The sequence below is a fragment of the Somniosus microcephalus genome, chromosome 14 (genome assembly GCF_052327205.1).
Source record: "Somniosus microcephalus isolate GS21.2 chromosome 14, FLI_Smic_1.0, whole genome shotgun sequence".
In the NCBI taxonomy this organism is placed as follows: domain Eukaryota; kingdom Metazoa; phylum Chordata; class Chondrichthyes; order Squaliformes; family Somniosidae; genus Somniosus; species Somniosus microcephalus.
Window position 1 is genome coordinate 90,563,854 of NC_141000.1, and position 25,256 is coordinate 90,589,109.

A 25,256-nucleotide genomic window follows, 5' to 3' on the forward strand; every position below is an offset into this window, starting at 1 on the left:
GGCTGCAGTGTGTACCATCTACAAGATGCACTGCAGCAACTCGCCAAGGCTCCTTTGGCAGCACCTCCCAAACCTGCGACCTCTACCACCTAGAAGGACAAGGGCAGCAGGCACGTGGGAACTCCACCACCTCCAAGTCACACACCATCCCGACTTATATATCGCCGATCCTTCATCGTTGCTGGGTCAAAATCCTGGAACTCCCTAACACCACAGACTGCAGCGGTTCAAGGTGGCAGCTCACCGCCACCTTCTCAACGGCAATTAGGGACAGGCAATGAATGCTGCCCTTGCCACCAATGCCCACATCCAGTGAATGAATAAAAAAAAAATCATAAAATGTATTTATAAACAAAGGGGCTAATAATCCATGGCTCCAACAGCAGATCTTGGTTGTTGGTTGGTGCAGGAGGCTCTGTGGAGATGGGAATTCTGGTGGGATCTGGATTTCCTCAGCCCTAGCCTCCCTGTCACCCAGTGATCTTGGTGTTAGGATGTACAGTTTGCTCCAGTCAAATGGCCATAAAGTTAAAATTTAAATGGAGCCTGTAGTGCTGGCTGGCCAGGGATGTGTCTGCCTGAGTCACATTACCATGTCATCCTTTCTGTAGCAAGCAACCAAGAGATGCTCACATTGGCATGGGTGCTTGAGGATGACATGCAAATTACTTGACCACACCCTAACCCCGAATACTCTAGCAGGGTCAGGAGCCTGTTCCGCCATACTTACGCTAGTGGATTTTAACGGCCAACATTGTCTACGATTTTGCTACACCTAGCGCTGAGAAAAAAATCTTTCTTCTTGATGTCCACACATGCACTTTCTGGCAGATGATATTATTGGATAACCATTAGAAGCAGGAACTCTAGCTAGTTTTTCATCACCTTAACCCAGAGGCACCGAGTGCTATTGTAGCAACCCACCCTGATTGAGATCAAGTTAATGATTAACACAGACTAGAAGTCAAATCTTGTTCTGTTTAGCTCATACATGCCAACCTAAAAAACTAGTAAATGTTGACCAAAAATGCTGAACAGGTAACAGCTCAAGAACAGCCCTAACATTTCAAAAATAAGTAGTAACACGAGCATTGTGACTTAAGATGACAATGGCCCTGAAAATGCATTTGTTGGAGAGTTTTGACTGCAAAGGCAAAGCAATATGATTTGGAGCCTAATTCTCAAAATCCTGAAGTTGCTGATCCAAGTAGGAAGCTCCAGTTTCTACACCGTCCTTACACCAGTGGGCATGTGCTAATGAGTTTGTTAGCTGAGCAGTTCCAAGGAATTTCTCCGCAACTAAACTTAATTTCTGTTAGATGCGTTAAATGATCCGGAAACTTCTCAGCAACAGACCCGAGCAGCGGGAAAGAACTTTTTAAAAAGGCGTGTACAGCACTGAAAACTTTTGCTCATTTCTTACATTTGCCTGCATTTTTGGAGATTTGTTTTGCTTTGGAGAGCTATTGAACTATACTGTAAGGGATACTTTCCCCTGCTGGGAAACTGAGCATTAGAAAGAATGAGCTTTTCCACTTCCTCTACATGTTGCACATGCTGCCCCTTCACATCCCAGCTAAGCAGTTCTGGGACCTCAACAAGCATTTTACCAGGTTTGGACAGAAAAAAAAAGCCAAGAATGCATCCGAGGTGGCTCCAACGCCCCAAAAATGGTGATCGGATTCTCCTAAATGTTAAGCACCATTATTGGGCCAAATCCAGGGCATTACTGCCTGACACAAGATCTCCTCTCAAAATCTCTGGTTTGACATGGAGGAAAATCCCCCTCTGTTCCACGACACGCTCTCTCCTTCATAAACTCCATCAAAGATCAATGGTGCACAGAAACATCCAATAGTGTCCCTGATCCTAGTGATCTGGAGGGAAACCTGTGATGCACTGAAGGTATCCGTGGGCCATGTTGGTCTTTGGTGGCTCAACAGTGATGTGCCTGATGATCTCCGAGCCATCAGCTTCGAGGGATGGCATGAAAGAGGAATTACTGGATTGGGATAACTGCTCCACCCATGCCAGATCATGTCCTTACAGCAGCTGGCCAATTTAATATCACCCAACTTAACTACATCCGCTATCTATAGGTACGCCAGTTCATCCAAGATGCCACTGTGCTCTGAAAAATCCAGTGCAAACTGACCGCATTAGAGCTCACCATCTAAACACAAAGCCACCCTACAGGCACACCTAAACCCCTCTACTCCGTAATGTCCATCTTTGCATCAGACGGGATACACAGCCTTTATCGTTCCTGGGAGTACAATCTAGATGATCCACTTTCGAGGGAAGACTGGGAGCAGGATCCAAGTCTGGCCCCCTCACTCTCTATCTGTAGTAGAATGAGAAAAGTCAACTCAGAATTCTCACTTGCCTCGTGCTGCAGAAAAAAATTCCACCTGATCTTGGCAGAGGAATGCTGACAGAACTGTTGCTGAAAGGACACAGTCCTGCATACATTCTGGTCTTGCTCCACCCTCCAGGACAGATGCTTGAGGCCATGAAGCTATAATAAACCCAACCATCTCTCGCAACCCAAGCAAATAGTTGCTCAGCCTACTGCTGGCACAGTAAGAAACCTCTACCATTGGTAAGTTTACAAAGATCTCATTCCTGGCAGCAAGCAGATGCTTCTCGCTGTTGTGGAGCTGTCCAACGAACATGGTCTAGGCACGTGTGGGACATCTACCGGCCAGACCAAGTAACGTACAGGCTTGCGCATAGACCTTGAGAGACATAAGAACGTAAGAAATAGGAGCCAGGAGTAGGCCATTTGGCCCTTCGAGCCTGTTCCGCCATTCAGTAAGATCATGGCTGATCTTCTACCTCATCTCCACTTTCCTGCATTATCCCCATATCCCTCGATTCCCTTAATATTAAAAAATCTAGCGATCTCTGTCTTGAATATACTCAACAACTGAGTCTCCATAACCCTCTGGGGTAGAGAATTCCAAAGATTCACCACCCTCTGTGGTAATTTCTCGGCATCTCAGTCCTAAATGGCCGAACCCTTATTCTGAGACTGTGACCCCTGGTTCTAGACTCCCCAGCCAGGGGAAACATCCTCCCTCCATCTACCTGGTCAAGTCCTGTAATAATTTTGTATGTTTCAATGAGATCACCTCTTATTCTTCTAAACTCTAGAGAATATAGGCCTAGTCTACTCAATCTCTCCTCATAGGACAATCCCCCCATCCCAGGAATCAGTCTGGTGAACCTTCGTTTTACTCTCTCTATGGCAAGTATATCCTTCCTTAGGGAAGGAGACCAAAACTGTACACAATACTCCAGGTGTGGTCTCACCAGGGCCCTATATAACTGCAGTAAGACGTCTTTACTCTTATACTCAAATCCTCCTGTAATAAAGGCCAACATACCATTTGCTTTCTTAATTGCTTGCTGTACCTGCATGTTAACTTTCAGTGATTCGTGTACAAGGACACCCAGGTCCCTCTGAACACCAACATTTCCCAATCTCTCACCATTTAAAAAATACTTTGCTTTTCTATTTTTCCTACCAAAGTGGATAACTTCACATTTCTCCACATTACGTTCCATTTGCCATGTTCTTGCCTACCAGGAGACATGGGGTCCCTTCCTGTGGGCCAGCACCATACCCAAAATTTCCACAATTAAAATAGCCTTGGGGCTACCTGCTGAGGGGACAGTCTCCAGTATCCCAGCACAATGCTGACCAGGACCTATTGCTGCTGTAGCCTATTGCGGCACCTCCCCATCACCCTCCCTCTTGCCCTCTCAAGCCCACTGCATCCCCGACCAGCAAGAACCCCAGCCATGTTACTGCGCATCCCTCACACTAACCTATAGAACTGTATTTGGCCCTCCCTACATTTACCTGAAAATATTATGAAACATATATATGTACTGTTTATGAGACCATGTCTTGAGAGCATGTAAACTTCTCGTATATTTAAAAAAATCCCAGTAAGAATCGAGAGAAAATAAGGTGAAAAAAACATTTTAAATAGCAAAATTATAAAACACATTTATAAAAAAAAAACTCTGAAAATCCTTGATCCCTCTCTGCAGCACCGGATGACCTCGTGAACAGTGGCAGGCTCTTCAGCTGATTGGCCCCCTTTATATTTGCAAAAATAAAGAGGCCTTGACTATCTTAGACATTCTTCACATCAGTAACTGATTGTATTTGCTTCTTGGACACTGTTAAAACAGTCTACAAATTACTCACCACTCTCCATGCCACAAAGGTCACGCCTTCATTTTTATTCGACTTACAAAACAGTGTTACGGTATCTCCAACCATTGCAGTCACTGTGGGCATTGCATTAACTGGAAAAAAAAACAGAAGTACAATTATTATTTTACACTTACATAAAAAAGTAGGGACGTATCTATCTAACAGTTTTTTTTTAATCTATCTCTCATCAGGCTCAGGTACAGCAACAGGAAGACCACCTAGCCTGACATACAAGTATATCCCAGCTATCGCCCCCTTCTCAGGTTGAGTCCTCACCGCCACCCCCTTCTTTCCAGAGCCCAGGCCTTCCTCTTTTTAATCCAAAGACAGACAAGTTATTTTCGATAGCAATCAGAGGGTGAGAACCTCATGTTTGGATCCAAGTCTTCATGGGAGGCGAGGAGGAAAAGGAAAGCGAGTAATACATAGAGAGAGAAACAGAGAATGAGAAAGCAACATATAGAATGTGCACGTCGAGCATATAAATAATGAAAGATTTACAGAAGAGAGAGACATATAGCAGGAAACTGCGTGAGAGGCCTACAGAGAGACTGAGAAATATACAGGAGAGTAAACAGAAGGCCAGAGAGATTCACAGAAAGGATGAGAAAGAAAGGGTAAACAAAAGTCAAAGACAAACAGAAATACAGAGCTGACAATGAGAAAGTGTGATGAGGATAATGGGTGATTGTCCTGCGTGCAACAACTTCTCACTAATTTCACTGGCCATTGCAGGCTTCCTGCATCTCATAAGAATTATATTCTTTATATAATGAAGCTAGTATCTATTTTCAAGGATGACGACCACTCCACAATCCTTACTGTTTAAATTGATAATTTTTCCAACTCTAAGCATTTCCTGCTCCCTCCATCATTGAAGACAGAGCCTTGAGCCATCTTGCAATACAAAGCAATGTGGAACAGCTTTACAAACACCTTTGTTTTGCTATATCTCTCCCTACCTTTGAAAGCCTCCTTAAAACCTAACTATTCAACAATGCCTCCCCTAACCTCCTTCTTACCTCTTCTCAGAACTGACGCCAAACGATGAAAAGCCTGTACAAGCTATTGTTGTATAAGGGGCTTAAATAAGAACAGATTATTGTCTAAGATGTAACATTTTAAAATGAGCGTGGATCACAGTAAGGTTCCTCCATGATCTAGGATGAGGCACTAGAAGATTATCCCAATAAGGCATAACGCAAATTCTATTACAATCCAGCGCAACATCGCCATTGATACATACATCACTGTGTGGACACAACCGTGTGGCATAAAACAATGTGTTTTCATTACTTTCAATTCGTGGTAATACATGGGCTCACGCATGGGTACTTTGATAGCAAACTGCATCATTAACCGTCCACACCATTTCACCACTTGCAAGCACCGCCCCCCGCCCCACCCCACTGCGGCTAATGAATGCTCTTCAAAGTAATGTGGAAATATTTTAGGATTTGTGTGCGCTCATTGTTGAAAAGAACAAAACCCAGCAAAAACCATCAGGAACTATCACAAAGAAAAATTGTTTTCAAATGATCTTTGGCTTTGATAAAAAGAAGAAAGCTGTTATTGCAATCACCAGAGGAGTGTCCAGTGTATGAAAAAGGAGGCTGAAACAGCGGGTAGTCAAAACTGCCCAACGCATTACCGGCACCCGGCTACCGACCATAGAGCACATATACCAGAAACGCTGTCTACGGAGGTCACGGTCCATCATCAAAGACCCTACCCACCCCAGCCACAGTCTGTTCGCCCTCCTGCCATCTGGGAGACGCTACAGATGCATTCGCACCCGTACGACCAGATTTAGGAACAGCTTCTTTCCCAGGGCTGTCATCCTACTGAACTCCACAAATAAACTCTAAAGCCTGCACATCTGCCAATGCACTTTATTATGGTTACATTTATGTTAATATACTACAAGCCAAATGTATGTTGAATGTTTAAATGTCTTAATCCAAATGTACACTCTCGGGAGCCGCAAGCCTACATTTCGTTGTACTGCACTTGTGCACTAACAATGACAATAAAAGTTGATTTGATTTGATGAAAAGGTGAAGTTAGAGTTTTATTAATAATAGAAAGTATACAGCTGGCACACTGGCTGCTGACTCAGCCAGAACAAGAAGTCAGTCGGAGTATCAGCCTCCTAAAGAAAAGAGCCGTATTATTTACATATACATTTCATTGCCCCCCGGGTCAGCTTTAGTGGATCATTAATTAATAATATATACATAACTGGAGTTTTGATACAGTGACGTTACTGCAGTTTATGATCAGTATTGTCCTCTCGGGCGGGCAGATAGGACCTGGGTCTCACCTGGGTAAAAATTAAATCACAAAGGTGGTGGAACCAATCCATTCCAGACTTAAATAAGAACAGAAAATGCTAGGAATGCTCAGCAGGTCAGGCAGCATCTGGGGAGAAACAGAGTTAACGTTTCAGGTCGATGACCTGTCGTCAGAATGGTCATCGAAATAAAAAGAAGAAAAATGAAGTTCTGGGGAAAGATCATCGACCTGAAACGTTAACTCTGTTTCTCTCTCCACAGATGCTGCCTGACCCACTGAACATTTCCAGCATTTTCTGTTTTTATTTCAGATTTCCAGCATCTGCAGCATTTTGCTTTGGCATTCCAGACTTGTTTCAAAATGTAAACCATTAGGAGTATAAAGTATTAGAAATGTATAAAACCGTGAACATTAATTCTGAGAGAGCACAATGAGCAACCAGTGTCATTGAATTTAATGTTTTTGCAGTACCGGCTTCGGGGCACAAGGTGCTGCTATGCTTCCATTTGCTGTTCTGTAACGTATGTACAGGGTGTCTCTTAAAGTTGGAATAGGCCAATGTGCACTCATTTTTCTATCATTGTTTTTTTTGCTTGAGGTCAAACATTGAACTTTGTACTGCTATTGCCATTTAACTTGTGCCACAGAGTTTTGTTTAGGGCAGGGGTGGGGGAGGGCACACTACTATAAAAATAGTCCCTTTTCCAACCTAAAACTTTATTTCAATCACAAAAATTCCCTCTAACCAGCAGGGCATCAGCATTCAGGCGAGTGTAGCTGATTTCCCTCAGTTTTTTTTTGCTTCTTTCCCCCCCCCCCCAAAATGAGGTGCAGCTCGCCTTTCTAGGATATTGGGGTAGATTTTTGCATGACTGCATCCATGAAGCGGCAGCTCGCCACCCACCTGATGGATGGGGTCTGAGGCCCGACACGTTTTCTTGGTCAGGCAGGACCTCATTTAATTCCGTTAATGAACTGCCTGCACTTTTAGAACAACTTGGCAATCAGGATGGGCGGGAAATCTGGTGACACCAACACAAGCCCAGCCAATGATAAGTTAAGGGGGTGAGTGGGCGGGGAAGAGGCTGTCCCAGAGGAAGGCTGTGGAGGGTCAGCATCGGGGCAGTTGATTTTTGTGGGGCCAGTGACCCCACAAAAATCATTTTTTTTAAACATTATTCCGAGTGCCCTGTAGTGGTCCCTTCATGGTCTGCTGGTAAGGGCACTCAATGCCAAACACCAGTGGGTGGAGCATACACAGCACATGTTCCGCCCATTGGTACTTCAAAATTGCATCAAAGTCCTTTTGCTAATTTGTTTTGTCTATTAAGGCTTCCGCCTGTTGCGGGGGCCAACTGGGCTTCCCATTTCAAGGCTGCCCCCCCCCCCCACCAAGATGGGATGTCGATGGGAATGAGGCTGGAAGTGCTGTGCTGCTATTTTGATCAGGATATTGCCACATTCCCACCCAGCCCATTGTTTCTAATAAAATGATGAAACGAGCATGAGAAAGGCAGGTCCAAGACAGAAGCATCTATTCTTGAATTTTGTATTTATTATTCTCCTCGGACTAAGATTATGTTGGGAATTTGTTGTTCCCCTTATTAATGAGTCATGTTAAAAATCACCACTTGCTCTTACACCAGCTTTTGTTGTCTGCACAGTGAGTGGAGTGGGGGAGGGGGGGGGGTAGGCCATCAAACATCCTATAAAACAATTTATCTGCAGTAAGTGGTGAATCTAGAAACATTAGACAGGTTAGTTACGTGACTGTCTGGTTTTCTCTCATTCTGTTTTTATATTCTTGCTGGGAGAGCTTATTTAGGTCCAATAACACTCAATACAACCAATCCAGCACAATTCTGCAGATTAAATGTTCATCTGCAGGATGGGGCACTTGTATTTTTACACAGATATTTCTTTCCACCACATGCGGATATCTGCTGCCTGATTAATCACATGATAATATAATGGCCGGAATTTGCTGTTGGGATGACGGCGAACTGGCAGTGTTCACCTGTCATTCCGCCTTTGAAACTGACCACAACTTCGGGATTTGGCGCATACGGAAATCCTGAAGTTGCGGTCTGTCATTGACGGCACCGACACAGGCTGCGCCGTGCCTCCCCACCCCCACAGAGCCAGCAATCAGCCAAATCAGGGAAACTGACATAAACTTCAGCTCTCCCGTAGTAAGTACGCTGTTAAATTCCCCGCTAAAAGTTAGACCCAAAGGGATTAGGTGTAACTGGGGTTTTAACAGCGTTATTATTGCTAAACAAATATTAAGGGTCTGGAAAACTCATTTTAATTTGGTGCAGTGTGAAATTTGTCCATTTTAATAAAAATGAAAATTTAAGAAATGTTTCAAAAAATATTTTTTTATTTCTTTTTAAAGTTTGTTCATCCTTATTTTAGGTTTGCCTTTTCCCCATGAGAGCCTCAATTTTTCTTTTGCTCTCAACATTTTAAAAAAGTTAGAATTTTAAGAGCTTACTCGCTTCCTTGTTCGCTGTCTGAGAGAATTCTGCCTTTTTATTGGCTGCTTAGACAGCCTGTTGACGTCACAGCAGCTCGCATAAGGGGATTCCCACTATACTTCGTTGAGTTGAATTGAAGGTCGGATAACCTGCAGTTCTCGACACAGGGATCGCGAGATCCTTGTGTGAAGCGTGCGTCGGGGCCAGCAGCGAACACCTTTGCTTCGCTGCTGCCAGCAAATTCCGGACCCATAACCTTTTTCACAGAATCAGAGAAATTTATTTATAAAACAAGCATATTCGGCACATCGTCAGTGCTAGCTCCCCACCACAGCTATCTATCATTTATCAGAGTTAACCGTATTTAGGAAAAAGTAGATATAAATGACTGGGGAACATGGAGCTTTACCAGAATATACACAAATATTAATAACTGCATAACAATTTATTATTAGCTATCATTAGTGCTATTATTGGACTAGTGTATAACATTACGTCCTCCGAGATTAATGTTGTAATATGTCAATGTTCTAATAGGTCAAGAATACAATATTACAGGAAACTTCGCGATATCCGGCACCGACGGGACCGAGCTGCTGCCGATCTATCAAAACTTCCGGATAGACCAGTGCTAATGTTGAAGGATACGGAGGTTTTCATCTCCGTATCTGACAACAAACACTGTTGCTTAGCAACAGCTTGTAAACACTCGGCCCGTACCTTGAAGCGTTTCTGAAGCTGTTCCTAAGCTACAGAGACGCTTTCCAGAGCCTGACTGTTTAAAAAAAAATGCTAGGAGAAGAAAAAAAAAATAACCAAAACGGCTGCTGATTTCTGCCGTTAGATCGAGGTTTCCGGACATACAGCCTCCGGATAAACCAAAGTTTCCTGTAACATGAAAAAGTGTTGCTGTGAAATTGCAAAGTGTTTATGGGGCTGTTTTTGGGCGGGAGTCCCAAGTACTCCAAAGTTTTGGATGTTCAAACGGGACCTGCTGCTATGCCATAGGAACAGGAGTAGGCCATTCAACCCCTCGAGCCTGTTCCATCATTTAGTTGGATCATGGCTGATCTGTACCTCAACTCCATTTACCTGCCTTTGCTCCATATCCTTTGATACCACTCCGAATGGTGTCTGACCAAAGCTCTGTACAACTCAAGCACCCTTTCCTCACTTATGTATTCATACCCCCTTGTGATAAAGGGCCAACCTTCTATTAGACTTGTTAAATTACTTTTTTTTTTATCACCAGCACACTAGCCTTTGGAGGTTTGTGTACATCGACACTAAATTCCTTTTGCTCCTCCAGAGCTCCTAATCTCTCACCATTAAGAAAATATTCCGAATTGTCTTTCTTGGTTCCTCACACTTCCCTACATTGAACTCCAGGCTCTTTCCCCTGTGCACCCACATTATTATTAATTCCGCACCGCTCTGGTAGGCAATTGTGAGGGGTAATTTTATGAATTTGCACTACCAACGCAGAGCTTTGCGTGCTAGGAGAGTATAGTGGGATTCAGCAGGCCCAGTTGGATTTCCCATCCCTTATGGGTGGAAAGTCCTGCAAAGCTTACTGACCCTCTGCATACGAGTTTCCACAATGGACTGTTGAAATGGACAGAAGATCCTGCGGCGCCCACTAAGCTCTAAACCCAGATTCCTGCTATGCACTCCCAGTATTCAAAGCTCTGCTCCTGGAAGGTGAATTAGTATAAGCTTCTGCATTGTTCTGCACTCCTGCTACAATGTTTGTTATACTCCCCCCCCCCCCCCCCCCACATTACGTCTTTCCCCATAAATAGATGCAGTCTTGCCCTCTCAAAGCCAGGAACCTTTTGAGGCCTGTTGTAGACGCTACTGGTTCTCTGGCTATAACCATTTAAATCAGCTCAGAACAAGAATCGACCTTGGGATTTCCTGGTTTGCATGGCTCAGCTAAACTTACTGGATAAACTCACTCAGCTATTGTGAACTCCTTTAAATACAAGTACCTCGCTGTTTAAAATCCTTGCAGTAGCCTTGCTGTTAATTATTTTACTCGTCTCACCTCCTGATCCAACTTTGTTTCAAAACAATGCTGAGGAAAAGAGATTGGTATTTTGTTCCATGTGAAGGATTACATACCCGACGCTGAATGCCAGATAAAAATCACCACAGACTTTCTATTGTTTTGCATTTCTTTTGCTCCAAGACAATTATATTAATGCATTGCCGATTACCACAGCAACAGAACACTGCTCTCAAGGCACATGGATTATTTAATAACTTTTAGATTCATTATGGGATTTTTCCTCTTTTCTGGAGCCTTGTTAACAATTTTTATTACCCTGGGTATAAGCCCTGACAACCACCACTTCATGTCACTGTGGACCATTACACTGTGGAATAATTGTGAATGAATGCTTAATGTTTTGTCTGAAATTCCTCTTTCAGCCATTTTAGCAGAAGCTTTCCAACCCGCATAAAATAAACGGGTTAATGAATCTGCTAAAATACTTAAGAAATTATCCCACAGCATAATTTCAAGGCTCTCAAATTATTTTTCTGTGATTAGCGTCTGGGGAACATTTAGTTCCCGGATACCAAGCACAGGAAATAGGGCGGAGGTCCAAATTGGCATGATGCCAGATCTCTGCCACCCTCGTCATTGCCCAGGAATTTCTTGCAAGGGGGGGGGGGTGGCGAGGGGCAGTTCAGTGGATCATAGAGGGGGATACAGGAACTACATAAGAACATAACATAAGACGTAGGAGCAGGAGTAGACCATTTGGCCCCTCGAGCCTGCTCCACCATTCAATAAGATCATGGCTGATCTGATCTTGGCCTCAACTCCACTTCCCTGCCTGCTCCCCATAACCCTCGACTCCCTTACTATTCAAAAATCTGTCTATCTCCACCTTAAATATATTCAATGACCCAGCCTCCCAGCTCTCTGGGGAAGAGAATTCCAAAGATTCACGACCCTCTGAAAAAATTTCTCATTTCCGTTTTAAATGGGTGCCCCCCAGGTAAATGCCTCTCTTTTCCACAAGGACGTTAGACCAGGATAGGTGCTGGAAGCTTTCTGGGTGTTCTTATTGTATAGCACCCAGAAGGTCCCCAACAACAGCAGTCATTGCCAGTGCTGCAGATCTCTTAGTCCTGCAGTAGCGGTCATCCTTCCCCCCTCACATCCAGCTGCTAGGGCCCAGGGGAGGGGGTATGACCGGGTCATTCGAAATGACCCAACTCACCAAATTCGGTGTACTGAGGCCTGGAAAGGCATATTCTGCTTCAGACATGCTATAGCTGTCCTGTTCCCAGCCAGAGGGCTCTGGAATAGCAGCCCTTGGTAAATAGAGTCTTGTTCTTTCTCAATATTCTTCCTTCATTTGCTGAAATTACTAACCGCAAGGGCACCAAGGGTATTAGGTCCAAGTGACTTTTCTCATATATGTGATCCTAGATAATAAATGGGGGTAGTCAATTTTACCATTGAGCAAATCACTGCAAGCCCAGATCCTGTCTTCACCTGACTTCCACACAAGTGTACTTTCTGGCAGGGATTCCCAATATGGATCACTATTCAGCAACTCCTAGAGGAAAATGGGGTTGTATGGTCATTGGGCTCGAGACTGATGCTCCTCATTGTTGAATTGCCTGCTGACATTGTCTAGGTTCCCGTGTGAAAAATGGCAACTTGAGTGAAGTGGGTGGCTGGCAAGCACTCTGGCATCAATGTCTCCAGGAGAGGACGACGACAAAAAATAAATCGGTGGCATAACACTGGGTCTGTGCCAAGGTGCCAAAAAAAAAGAGGCGCCCTGGCTGTTTCATACGCCCCATCCACCTACATGGCCTGCAATCTTTCTCATGAACCACAGTGGAGGAGTGGGAACTTTGTTGAATCAATTCAATCTGGAGGATCAAACTGATCCTAATTCAGTGACAAAACAGAAAAGTAATACCATGTTATACAATCTGCAGTACACATCAGTTAGAATAACCCATCTAAATAACAATGGTTTTCTGAGATGTATCATGTTTCCCTACCAACACAGTGCAAATTACTGCGTGCATTCCATCCAAAATGCAGCTCACTAAATGCAGTCTTACTCCTGATCAAAGTAATTTTTTTCACCACAAAAATTCAAATTAACCTGTAATTCAAATTAACCAACATGAATAAAATGGCAATATAAAGGGGGGAATTTTAAAGCCCCAAAACAGGTGGGTTTGGGTCAGGTGGGATGTTAAAAATCTCAAACCCAAACCCAACCCACCCACCTCCGCTTTTAACGGAGGCGGGACAAGGGCGGGGGGGGGGGGGGCACACACAGGCAACCAACCCGCTCCCAGGAGGCGGGTGGCTAGTTTAAATATTTTAATGAGGCTACGTGCCTCACATTTTTTCTCCATTTTAGGTTCAACCCTGGCCAGCCGGGTTTCTCGGGGCTCGGGACACCCGGCAGCTGAAGGGAGGCGAGGACTGCTGGACCCAGCAGGTAAGAGCTTTGCTAGCACTGCTTGTAGGCCAAGAGGAGCAGGAGTGCTTCCCCCAGCACACCAAGCTTACCTGTAAACCACTCCCATGATTGGCTCACAACCCCCACCCCGCGACTGGCCGACCACCCGAGCCATGATTTCCCACCGACCGTCCTTTCTGATCTCCCCACACCCCTTTCCGATGACTCTCTCCCTCCTCTTCGCTCTACTCCCCGGCTGCGGCCTGGTGCCAAAGGCCTACCCATCCGACAGCCTCTCAATCTGGCCGGCTGCTGGCTGGGAAGCGGAGACAAAAAATGTTAAATCTGATCCTGCTGTTAAATTCGGCAGGGCCTGAGGGAAACCCGTTCTTCCGGGTTCCTGAACGCAAAGCAACTGTCCCATCCCCCACCCCCAAAAATCCAGCAAGTCAAATTAACTGACTTTGAATGAAGTGTACAGGTCCTCTGACAAAAATGTGCCATGAACATTTATTGTATTAGTGTATTTCTTTTTAATTTTTTTTCTCTTTGAGGGTAGCTGTTGCTACCTATCACCAATCTTCCACGGGATCCAGAAGCTAGGGCAATTTGGGCTGCATCAATGGTGCTCTAAGATCAGTTAACATGGGGCGGTAATTCAAAAGGGGCTGGATTTTTTCCCCTCCACTTAACCCAATGGAGAATTCAGCCAAGTCACGTCCAGTTAAAACTGTCAGCTTTCTTCTCTGGTTTGGTCTCTCATGGCAGCTATCTGCTCCTGTGACTATGTTCCTCACATTTGTAGTTTGTTCCTTGCCCCCCTCCTCCCCTTATCTGTGTGTATAACAAGGGTCTTGTTCCCTTCATGGCTGCGCCCCTCCCTATGGCTGCCTCTCCAATAGGTGATTTCCACCTGTCATTCCACAGCTCAGTACCTCACAGCAGCAGCAGGGATGGTGTTTATTTTGTCCATTTAAAATAGCTCATCATGGGGACCGTCTGCAGTGGGTTCGCACAGTGTCCTTCCAATGAAGACTTGAATCCAGCCCTGATTGATGACACGGAAGTCTCCTCTCTCTACTTGCTAGCAATTCAATTACTAGCAGTCACTACCTGTATCCAGAATCAGCAGCACTCAGCAATCTGACTTAGAGGTCACAATAATGGCTAATGTAGAACTGTACATTGGTGCAGTGAGGGGAACCTTTTCTGAGGTTGTGATTAAGGGGCATTGTTGAAGCACAACAGGGGCAGCTTTACCAAGCACCTAACCTATTCTAAAACTGACCAGATTGTCACTCAGTGTCAGGGTGAACTACTAAGAGAGTTTTCTATTCCTCAATGTTAAAATGCCTTGGCATGATGAGCAAAAAATACATTTAAAAAAAAATCAATGGATCTATTTTATCTTGGATAAAAGAAACCAAATTTTATTTCATAGATCTATTTTTTTAAATTAATTTTTAAATATGTATTAATTTTCTAGTGCCATCTACAGCAGCCAACTAAATTATAAATATCTGATCTTACCAAAGGAAACCTTTTAACGGTCCACTGAAGTGCGTTGAAAGAATTATTATAGGAAAATGCTGTTTAAACAATATCACATGTTCTGCTTCTACACAATAGCTTTGATTAACTGAAACCAAGTAATGGAAACAGCTGCCACCCTGACCTGCCTTGTGTTTTTTTTTAAAACAACTGTGTAATGTAAAGTAGTTACCAGACTCTCGCAATACTGGGAAAAACATGGGATTGAAGAAAGCCAAGACAGATTAAATTCATCATAAAAAACAGTTGCTACAGCAACTGTCAACCGTCAACTTCCTGTCACGTTCTATTTTTCTTGTCAAATATAACTACTAATTTTCCTCCCTCCCCTCCTCTCCTCTCCTGTAGGCCCTTTGATGGCATACAGCTCCATAAATGTCTTCTGGCACTCTGTCCAAATATGTTAACCTCAACAGTGAATGACAGCAGCCTTTTGAGCCAGGGAGGATATGACAGCTGAGCCCAATCTGGTATTTACTCAACACTCACAAGGGTTGCTGAAAGGTGATCAGCAGAGGCAACCCTATCTGATGTTCACCTCCTTAGTCCAGGATTGCAGGGGCAATTTGTAGCACCCCTACCATTACCCTAGTTAAGGCCAGCTAACTCAGCATAGAGCGAGGAGTAAGCCTGCAATCTTCCTGATCAATACGATTCAGCTACTCACTATATGGTTCAAATGCTCACTGCTCATCTGGAATTGGCCTAAGGAAAGTTCTTTGAACGATGAAGCTCAAAGGACCCGAGGGTTTTTTTTTTAAACCCTTTTTTGTTTTGTTCTATTTTTTATGTAAACACCTTTTATTTTGTTTGCATTTTTAATGAAAAAAATCTTTTTTGGGGGGAAACTTTTTATTTCTTTCTCCCAACTCTTGGCCCCAAAAAACTCATCTAGCCTGGTGTAAGAGCCAGGATATACTCGCCAGTTACCTCTTGGGCGACTCCACAAAGTATGTGGTGTCAGAGGTCACTCTATTAACACAATCCTGGCGCAAGCCAGAGGGGTAGGATCTGACATTCTGGCGTAGGATGCCTGCTTTTGGTGGGGTGCCCTGCCTCCAGAAAGATGTCCTCGGTGACTCCTCAACCCCGTCATAAGTGGGCAGAAAAATATTAGTAAAATCTCAATCAGGCCTGAACTCTCAGGTGGACTCCACATACACTGGTGGCGAGCCAGTACACCACCTCTCATTCAGCGACTGCCCTGGCCAGGGTCGAAGAAACTCCCAGTCTGGGAGTCCCCTCCCCAGGCCACATCCTCCTCTGATGCAATGCAACAAAGGTTCACTCGATTGATCCCTGGGATGACAGGGTTGTCCTATGAGGAGTAAGTAGATTGGGCCTATATTCTCTGGAGTTTAGAAGAATGAGAGCTGATCTCATTGAAACATATAAGATACTGAGCGAGATTGACAAGTAGATGTGGAGAGGTTGTTTTCCCCTGGCTGGAGAGTCTAGGGCCAGCGGGCATAGTCTCAGGATAAGGGGCTGGCCATTTAAGACTGAGATGAGGAGGAATTTCTTCACTCAGAGGGTTGTGAATCTTTGCAATTCTCTACCCCAGAGGGCTGTGGATACGGAGTCATTGAGTATGTTCAAGGCTGAGATAGATAGATTTTGGACTGTAGGGGAACCAAGGGATATAGGGATCAGGCGGGAAAGTGGAGTTGAGGTAGAAGATTAGCCATGATCTTATTGAATGGCGGAGCAGGCGCGAAGGGCCATATGGCCAATTCCTGCTCCTAATTCTTGTGTTCTTATGATGCTTGTATCTTTTTTTTAAGGGGTGGGCAGTCCTAGCTTAATTTACAGCTCTTCCACCACACTCCTGCCAGAAAGACGAGAGAACTTCACTAAAAGGGCCGTGGATATTTAGCCCTACTATGTTTATATGGAATTTAAAGTAGCTAACTATTGTTTGCTAATTCACCAAGAGTGCTTGGCAGTTGAGCAGTCAAGTTGAAATTAATGATGGGATTAAGTTGATAAAAGAAGGCTTACCAAGGAGATCAGTAGACACTACTATCTGCACCAGCCATTATGTTAGCAAACATACCTACCTGACAATGAATGACAAAAGTCAAGTGTGTCTACAGGCTTTGGGTCAGCACAAAGCCAGTTGCAGATCTGTTCAATATGCTGCAAGGACATCTTCAGACATCGGCCCATAGGTGCAGCATTTTCAGTGCCAGTCAAAAATGCACCTCCTCCCTCAACTTTGTTGCTGCAACCTCCAGTCAGATCTCCTGCACGGCTGCCCTCTGGAGGATACTGCCTTCAACTATTGCACAACGAACTTTCAAACTGCCACAAACTGAGGTTGAAATCAAATCTCATCAGGCAAATGCCACCACGAGGATACAAATATAACATGCAATTAGCATACAGAAACAAAAATTCTGCTGTGTGAACAGACCCGAGAGTGTGCTATTGTACAGCCTACAATTATCTTCAAAATGGTAATGCTACACAATTGGGTTATCAAAATTGGAGTTACCACAGAGCAAGTGAAAGGTGGAGGATCAAGCTGTCCCCAAGGAGGACGAAAACAATGAGATCGAGGCTGTAGAGTCATTTGCTCCACTAGAGCTGCAATCAGGGAGAAAGATCCAGTAATGCTAAGTTGCCCAAGCACAGGCACTGGCGAATACAGTTCCCAGTGAGCTGGCCCCCTCAGCACCATGCCCAGCATTATTCTCTACTTAACCTCATCTACCACGAATCACCATTCATTCATCTCCTACAGCAGTAAAAATGAACACGCAGAACAAAATAGGAACGTAAGTCAAATAATTTATTACCCTAGCAGTGATCATTGTTTTGTAAATTTGTAACTTTTCAACAGTCTTTAATTTTTGTGACAGTGTGCAGTGAGCATCTCCGAATATCTAATTTAATACTCCTCTAGTAGGGTGCTAGCCTAGTAGGAGAACACTGAGGGACGTCACTGAGTGGCTTCTGCAATGGAGGTGGTTCTTTGCCTTCTCCTGTTGGATCATAAGATAGCCCTGCTACTGCAGGGACTATGGGGGAGAAATTCCGTATCGCCCCATTTGGGGTGCAATTATCGGCCGGGCTCAAAGATTAGCGTCTGGCGCTAATTATCGCCTCCGACTGCAAACTTGGCTTTTATCACCCCTGGAGGTGATTGGAGCGCTAAATCAGGCGCTTCACACCTGTCTTAAGGCGCAAAGGCCGAGGAGCGAGGCGCTACCTCAGAGCGCTGGCAAAGCTCATGTGATGTCAGTCAGCAATGGAACACGGGCACAATGGCACCAGCCAGTTCTTAAAGGGGAGGGTTGATCTTGCTCTCCATCCGCATCCTGCTTATTGCAGCCTTGAATCTCGGCCTGGAGAGACCTGTACATCAAATCTGCTGAAAAGAACAATGGAGAGAATCATGGAAAGAGCTCAGAGTGCAGCCCCCATAGTCTCTTCTAAATCGATACAAGGGCAAATCAAAATGAACCTGCAAAGTGCTGCTCAGTACCCAAAACTCCTTCACACAGCGTTGAATCTCTCCAGAAGTCTCTCTCTCTCAGAATGCGTGGTGCAAAAATGTCACCAACAAAAAAAGGCAGGAAGCGTTTGCCTTTAAATAGCGCTCCCCCAGTCCCTTCCTGACTGCAAAACACTCCCCTCAACCTGTCGTTACTAGCGGCAGGCGGTAAGGCAGGGGGCGCCACTCAATATCCGGTCCAGGGCACTACTGGGTCGTTGCACACTCGACTGACATCACGATCTGCTGGCGCAGGAGATCGTGGCGGTAGTGTTTAGCGCCGCTGCAAAATGTCTAGTTAATTTCGTAAGCGGCGCAAACATCGACGCGCATGGGCGCCAGTTGCTTTGCGCCCCATTAGCGCCCTCTTAAGGCGCTAACGGGAGGTGCAAACCAACTGAATTTTCCCCCCAAATGTCTGATGCTAAAGTGGTGACCAGTGTCTGCCTTCTTTCTGGCTCAGCATGGGTCAGTTAAATGGGTGGCTGGGTGCTGCTATTGGAGTTAAACCTCTGCAACGGTAGGAGGTGAAAAGAGAAAATAAGAAAAGTATCAAAAACGGCAAAATAATAGGGCAAAACAGGCAAACAAAATAAAACAGCTGGCTAAGTGCAAGAAGTACCAAAACAAGTCAACTCGCCTGGAATGAAGATGTCACTTCTCTAAGGCAAACCATGCAAAATGAGGGGTAGGGAAGCTGTACCCTCAGCTTCATCATTTTAAAGCTTCTACTGAACCTGTTCTGCACCATCAGAGTCTCAAGTGACAGCAGCCCAGCCCCACTGGTAAAATCTGCCTGCACGATCCCAGTGCGGAGTCTTTGCAACCAGTGCATATCATTGTAAAAAATGCCCTTTTAATTCCTTGACCTGATAAAAAAACACAATTTTTTTTTTAAAATGATGACAGTCATTACAAACAGTCACCAAATTAGCAGCCCACTAATGACCACTTCTACCTGGACTTGTGCTTTGTTATTTTAAAAAAATGTTTCACCAATCCCACAGAGGTTTAAAAAAAACACTTCCTAGTTTACACAAAGTCATGCCAAGTTTAAAGTGCTTAATTTCCTGGCGTTAAGCTTCCAAAGGTCCAGAGACCTGGGAGGAGCCATTTTTGGAACTACATGTACTTTTCACCATTATACGTGACTGGCTCCAAGTCAGAGTCCTATTTGGTTGGAGATCTTTTTCAGAAATAGTCAGACACACAGATTTTGGAGCTTAATTCCACAAGATCTCTCTTTAAAGTCTATGGCCTAGAAATTCAGTTGGTTGCGCCAGCCGCTAGCGCCTTAGGAGGAGTAGATGTCGGGCGCTAGGCGGGTAGCGCCCGGGCGCAGCGCGAACTGCGCCTCGCCCCAACTTCACTAGAGATTTAGCGGCGGCGCAAAGTCTTTGCGCGCGCAGATCATGACGTCATTTCCTCGTGCAACGCCCTTTGTGCGCCCCCAACCGGAACTTCAGTGGCGACGCCCCATTGTGCGCCTGGCGCCCCTAGCGACTGTTAGAGTGGAACGGTGCTCAGCCGATGCGGGGCGCGGGGGGCGCAAATTAAAGGGCACTCCTCCTGCAATATAAAAGGCTGCCATTTCGCAGCACACCTTCTTGCGAAACGGATCTTTGGAGAGAGACCAAGGTAGATAGCTTTCTGCTTTGGCCCAACACTCGGACAGGTACTTCTGGCTTCAGGCCACAGCTTTCCACTAGTCTTTGCCTTCATTGACATCTCATTGTTTGCCAGCATATTATGGGGGCTGCAATGGGTGTCAACACTGGCTTTCTCAATTACATCCAAAGGGCTCACAGACGCCGTGAGAGAGTGGCAGCCCTGGCTAGACGGAGAGGGGGCAACAGGCGTCGGCAAAGGAGGCCTTACCCACCCAGGGTATACCGCCAGCAGTTCTCCTATCTCAACATGTCTGAGGAGCAGTGTGTTCGGAGGCTGCGATTCAGAAGGGACGTGGTCACAGAGATCTGCCAGCTGCTTGGCGGTGATCTGCAGCCACAGCTGAGGAGCAGGACGTCTCTGTCGGTGGCAGTGAAGGTGACGGTGGCTCTCAACTTCTATGCCACCGGCTCCTTCCAATCCGCTACTGGGGACATTGCCAACATCTCCCAGTTCGCCGTGCATTGCTGCATCCGCCAGGTGACCAATGCCCTTTTCAAAAGGAGACGTCAGTTCATCTCCTTCTCCATGGCCCTTGCCAAGCAGCAACAGCGTGCAATGGGCTTTGCAGCATTCGCGGGCTTCCCCATGGTGCAGGGCGCCATTGACTGCACGCATGTGGCTTTGCGGGCACCTCTGGAGAATGCCGAGGATTACCGCAACCGGAAGGGCTACCATTCGCTGAACGTCCAGCTGGTGTGTGACCACAGGCAGCTCAACCTAGCTGTCAATGCCCGCTTTCCAGGCAGCAGCCACGATGCCTTCATCCTGCGACAGACTTCTGTGGCAGACATGTTCCAGGCACAGCCTCACCCACGAGGATGGCTTATCGGGGACAAAGGCTATCCTTTGTGTACCTGGCTGATGACATCGCTCCGTGCGCCCAGCACCCCTGCTGAAGAGGGATACAACGAGAGCCATCAAGCGACCAGGAACATCATCGAACAAACAATCGGCATCCTGAAGCAACGGTTCCGCTGTCTGGATCGTTCCGGTGGAGCCCTCCAGTATTCGCCGGAGCGAGTCTCCCATTTCGTGGTCATTTGCTGCATGCTGCACAACCTGGCTATCCGCAGGACTCAGCCACTGCCACCACAGATTGGAGGACCACCTGAGGAGGAGGAGCAGGAGGACCAGCACAGGAGGGAGGCACAAAGTGCAAGGGCCGCCCGTCGCCGGCTTATTGAACGTCGGTTCTAGGCCCCCTCTCAGGGACTGGCTTGTGCCAATGTCAGCAGATGAATGTAGCCGCTCCACAAGCCCTCAGCCGAGCAGGGCAACCAGGACTTAACCAAAAAACCATGCACACTGCAATTTAACAACAATAATTTATTGAAAACCTCTGCCCTTCCCACATTACATGCTCATGTGGAGAAGCCCCCTCCAAAAACACAAAACTACCAGTCTCGGCCTTACAAAAAGAAAGAAAGACACCAGTCTCGGCCTTACACAAAAACAACTGCACCACTGTCGGCCTTACAACAAGCACCAGGCATTTGTGCATACCTCTACTTTTTGCCCTGCGAGGGCGATGCCTTGCGCATCCTTGCCTGGCCCCTGCCCGCCCTGCTGCTCCTCCTCAATGGGAGCCCAGTGGTTGCAGCAAGGCTGGGGGAAGGCTGCTGAGGGGCAGATGGCGAGACGACAGATGCCCTTGGGGGTCGGCCTGCACCAGCTCTGGCCTTGGAGTGGCCGGCTGCTGACTGCTCCAACTCTGGCTGGGCGGCAGCAGTCTGTCCAGCAGCTCGTGGCAGCTGCAATGGCGGAGTGGCAGTGTCGGCTGCAGGAATGGTGGCAACCTGGCAGATCGCAGGTGCTCGCTGGTCGCCTGACACATTGGCACTCGCACGGGCCAGCACTGCAGCATGCGCAGCAAACAGCTGAAGGACAGACTGCTGGGCTGCTGCTGCGCGGCGAGTGCCCTGGCGATGCCTGGCTGATCCAGCGAGGGTGGCAGCAGTTAGTGCCCGTGTGGCCCTGGTCTGTGTCCGAATGACACCAGCCAGTGAATGGACGGCACGACTGAGCACTTGGCTAGAAGCCGACTGTGCTGCCGCGATGTCCTGCAGACTCCTGGCCTGTGCTGTATTGAATTGTTCCAGACTCCTGGCCTGTGCTGCACTGAATTGTTGCAGACTCCTGGCCTGTGCTGCCCCGAATTCCTGCACACTCCTTGCCAGTGACTCTATGGAGTCAGGCATCCTTGCCACTGCAGCCATGAGCTCAGTGTGCCTGCGCTCAGCCTGGACGGCCATTTCCTCTAGGAGGCGCACCTCCTCTGCGCTCACCGTCGCAGGACTGGAGGCCGCACTCACCCTCTGGGGAGAAGTCCGCCGAGCTTCCCCACCCCTCCCGCGTTGCTGCAGGCCGCTGGGCCCCGGAGCTTCACTCTCCTCCGACCCTTCCCCCCGGCTCCCCTCCAGGGAAGACGTGTCCCCCAGATCGCCATGGGCTGGCGCGGCTGAGGGTGGCACTGATGGGCCGGCTTCCTCTTCCTCCTCCTCGTCTTCCGAAGGGCTGACAGTGGCAGCTTGAGGGCCCGCCTCCTCACCTGGTGATTCACCATCTGAAAGCAGGAAGGCACAAGAGTAGCTTTAGAGTGAGGACAGGGCGGCAGCGAGGGAGGCATGCGTGGTGCCATTCACTGCATTGGTCGGACAGTGGCAAAGGATGCTGATCTGATGCGCAAGTGGAACGAGAGAGGTCCAAAAGGTGATGCCCTTACCATTGGTGCCCAGAACAGGGTCGGCATCTCCACTGGCGACGGGGCCAATCAGCCGGCCTCCCATAATGCGCTCCACACGCTGGTCGAGGTCGGAGAGCTCTTTGAGGTCAGGACGGCCTCCCCCGGTCTCAGTTCGGTTGCGCCGGTTGTGCGCAACCTTGGCCTGCAAGAGAAAGGACGGCCTCTAAGTACAGTGTGTAGCCCTGCTCTTGTCTGCACTGCCTCCCATGGTCGAATAGCTTGGACAGTGTGTAGCCCTGATCTTGTCTGCAATGCCTCCCATGGTCGAATAGCTTGGACAGTGTGTAAAGTGCTGAATGTGCAATTGATTTTCATGCCAGTCCCATAGCTGCTGGATGAGGGCTGGCCATTAGGGTTTTCAGGTCCCTTTGCCCATAATGTGAGGTGCACATGCAAGGATGAGGAGGACACTGGAAAGGGTACTCACCCTGACAACCCGAGTGAGGTCGTTGAACTTCTTCCGGCATTGCACAGGAGTCCTAGCAACCACGCTGTTGGAAGACACCCTGTTGGACACCTCCCTCCAGGCTTTCCGGTAGGCGCTGGCAGCGGCCTCTTGCCACCTTCTGGGAACAAAACATGGCGCCTGCGCTCCACTCCGCCAACCAGCACCCTCAGGTCACCGTCGCTGAAGCGCTGCGCTCTCTCCCTGGCCTTCTCCATAGTCCTGGGCGTTGTACAGGTGAAGCTGAAGTGGTCAGGCCTAGGTTGAGGGCTGCAATGTGCAGGGCGTGGCAGGCAAACAAATCCACCCTCCCCCTTTAAGAGATGACCGGCGCCAGAGTGTCTGCCGTCAATCAAGAACTCGCCGCACCTGCGCTGCGCCCGACCTCAGGGCTATCGCTCAGCACCGCCGGCTTAGCGCCTAAAGATAGTCGTACATCGCCTGTTTTTGCGCAGCAGCAGCCTCTTGGGGCGATGCGACTGAATATCGGCGAAGGGGGCGCGACTTCGCGCCGGGTGCAAACTTTAGCGGCCGCCCGACTTTACCGCCCCAAAAGTGGCTATACTGAATTTCTAGGCCTATGGCTTCACGGGTAATGCAATGTCCCGCGCGCTCAAACAGATCAGGAAGACCCCAGCATCATCCCCTGTTGCTAGCTCATAGTACCACTTGGAATGGTAATAAGTTAGCAACAATCAGCTCAATATTCCTAGTTTAAAGTGGGAAAACAAAACATGAAATCCACTCAGAATCCACATCCACAGAATTTTACAACACAGAAGCACGGTGGTTAGCACTGTTGCCTCACAGCGCCAGGGACCCGGGTTCAAATCCGGCCTCGGGTGACTGACTGTGCAAACTCCGCACATTCTCCCCGTGTTTGCGTGGGTTTCCTCCGGGTGCTCCGGTTTCCTCCCACAGTCCAAAGATGTGCAGGTTAGGTTGATTGGCCATGATAAAAATTGACCCTTAGTGTTAGGGGGGATTAAATGCGTGGGGTTACGGGGATTGGGCTTGGGTGGGTTGCCTGTCGGTGTAGGGACCGGGTGCTAGGGTTTGGATGATCAGCCATGATCTCGTTGAATGGCAGAGCAGGCTCGAAGGGCCGAATGGCCTACTCCTGCTCCTATCTTCTAAGGACCCACTGGTCCATCGTGCCTGTACCAGCTCTCTGAAAGTGCTACCCACTTAATCCTATACCATTTTTAATTTTTTTTCAAATATTTATCCACTTCTATTTTAAAAGTGCTTCCCCTACTGTTTCTTGTAGAGCATTCCATATCCTAACAAATCTGTGCAAAAAAAAAAAAAAAAATCTACCTTTTGTTCTTTTGATATTTTAAAAATAAATTCAAGATGTGGGCCATCCTGGCAAGTTCACATTTGTTACTCACGTCTACCTGCCCAGAGAAGGTGTAGTGGGCCGCCTTCTTGAATTTAAATTTTACACTACTTACCAACTCACCGACAGGTGGAAATAGTTTTTCCCTATTTACCTTATCAAAGTCCCTCATAATTTTGAGCACCTCCATCAGTTCTCCATTTTTTATGATGGAAAGAGCCCCAGTTCCTCTAGTCTTTCCTCATAACTAAAGCCTCTCATCCCTGGTAACATTTTAGGGAATCTCTTCTGCACCCACTCATCGCCTTGATATCCATCCTAACGTAAGGTGCTCAAAACTGGACACAATGGCCTAGAAATTCAGCCGCGCAGCGCCAGTTTGTCAGCCACTAAGTGGTCTTTAAGCCTCCAATATGCGGGGCAGGAAGCGCACACTCATTACGAGCCAAAAGTACTTCCCGTCTTATTTGTAAATGCCAAAAAAAGTTCGCCGATGTCAGATGCACTCAGGAAAACCTAATGGGCAGTCCTTAAAGGCGCAGCAGGACGCAACC

The 25,256-nt window shown here is 47.0% G+C and overlaps 1 protein-coding gene across 2 annotated transcripts in view; it reads right to left on the reverse strand.

The window, feature by feature from the left end:
- The window catches only part of alcama (activated leukocyte cell adhesion molecule a), a 303,924-nt gene that overhangs the window by 53,512 nt on the left and 225,156 nt on the right, over positions 1–25,256 (reverse strand). For both annotated transcript variants that reach the window (XM_086006913.1, XM_086006912.1), the window contains exon 2: positions 4,223–4,323. In XM_086006913.1, the coding sequence (XP_085863039.1) occupies positions 4,223–4,323 (101 nt within the window). The remainder of the gene's footprint in view (positions 1–4,222; positions 4,324–25,256) is intronic.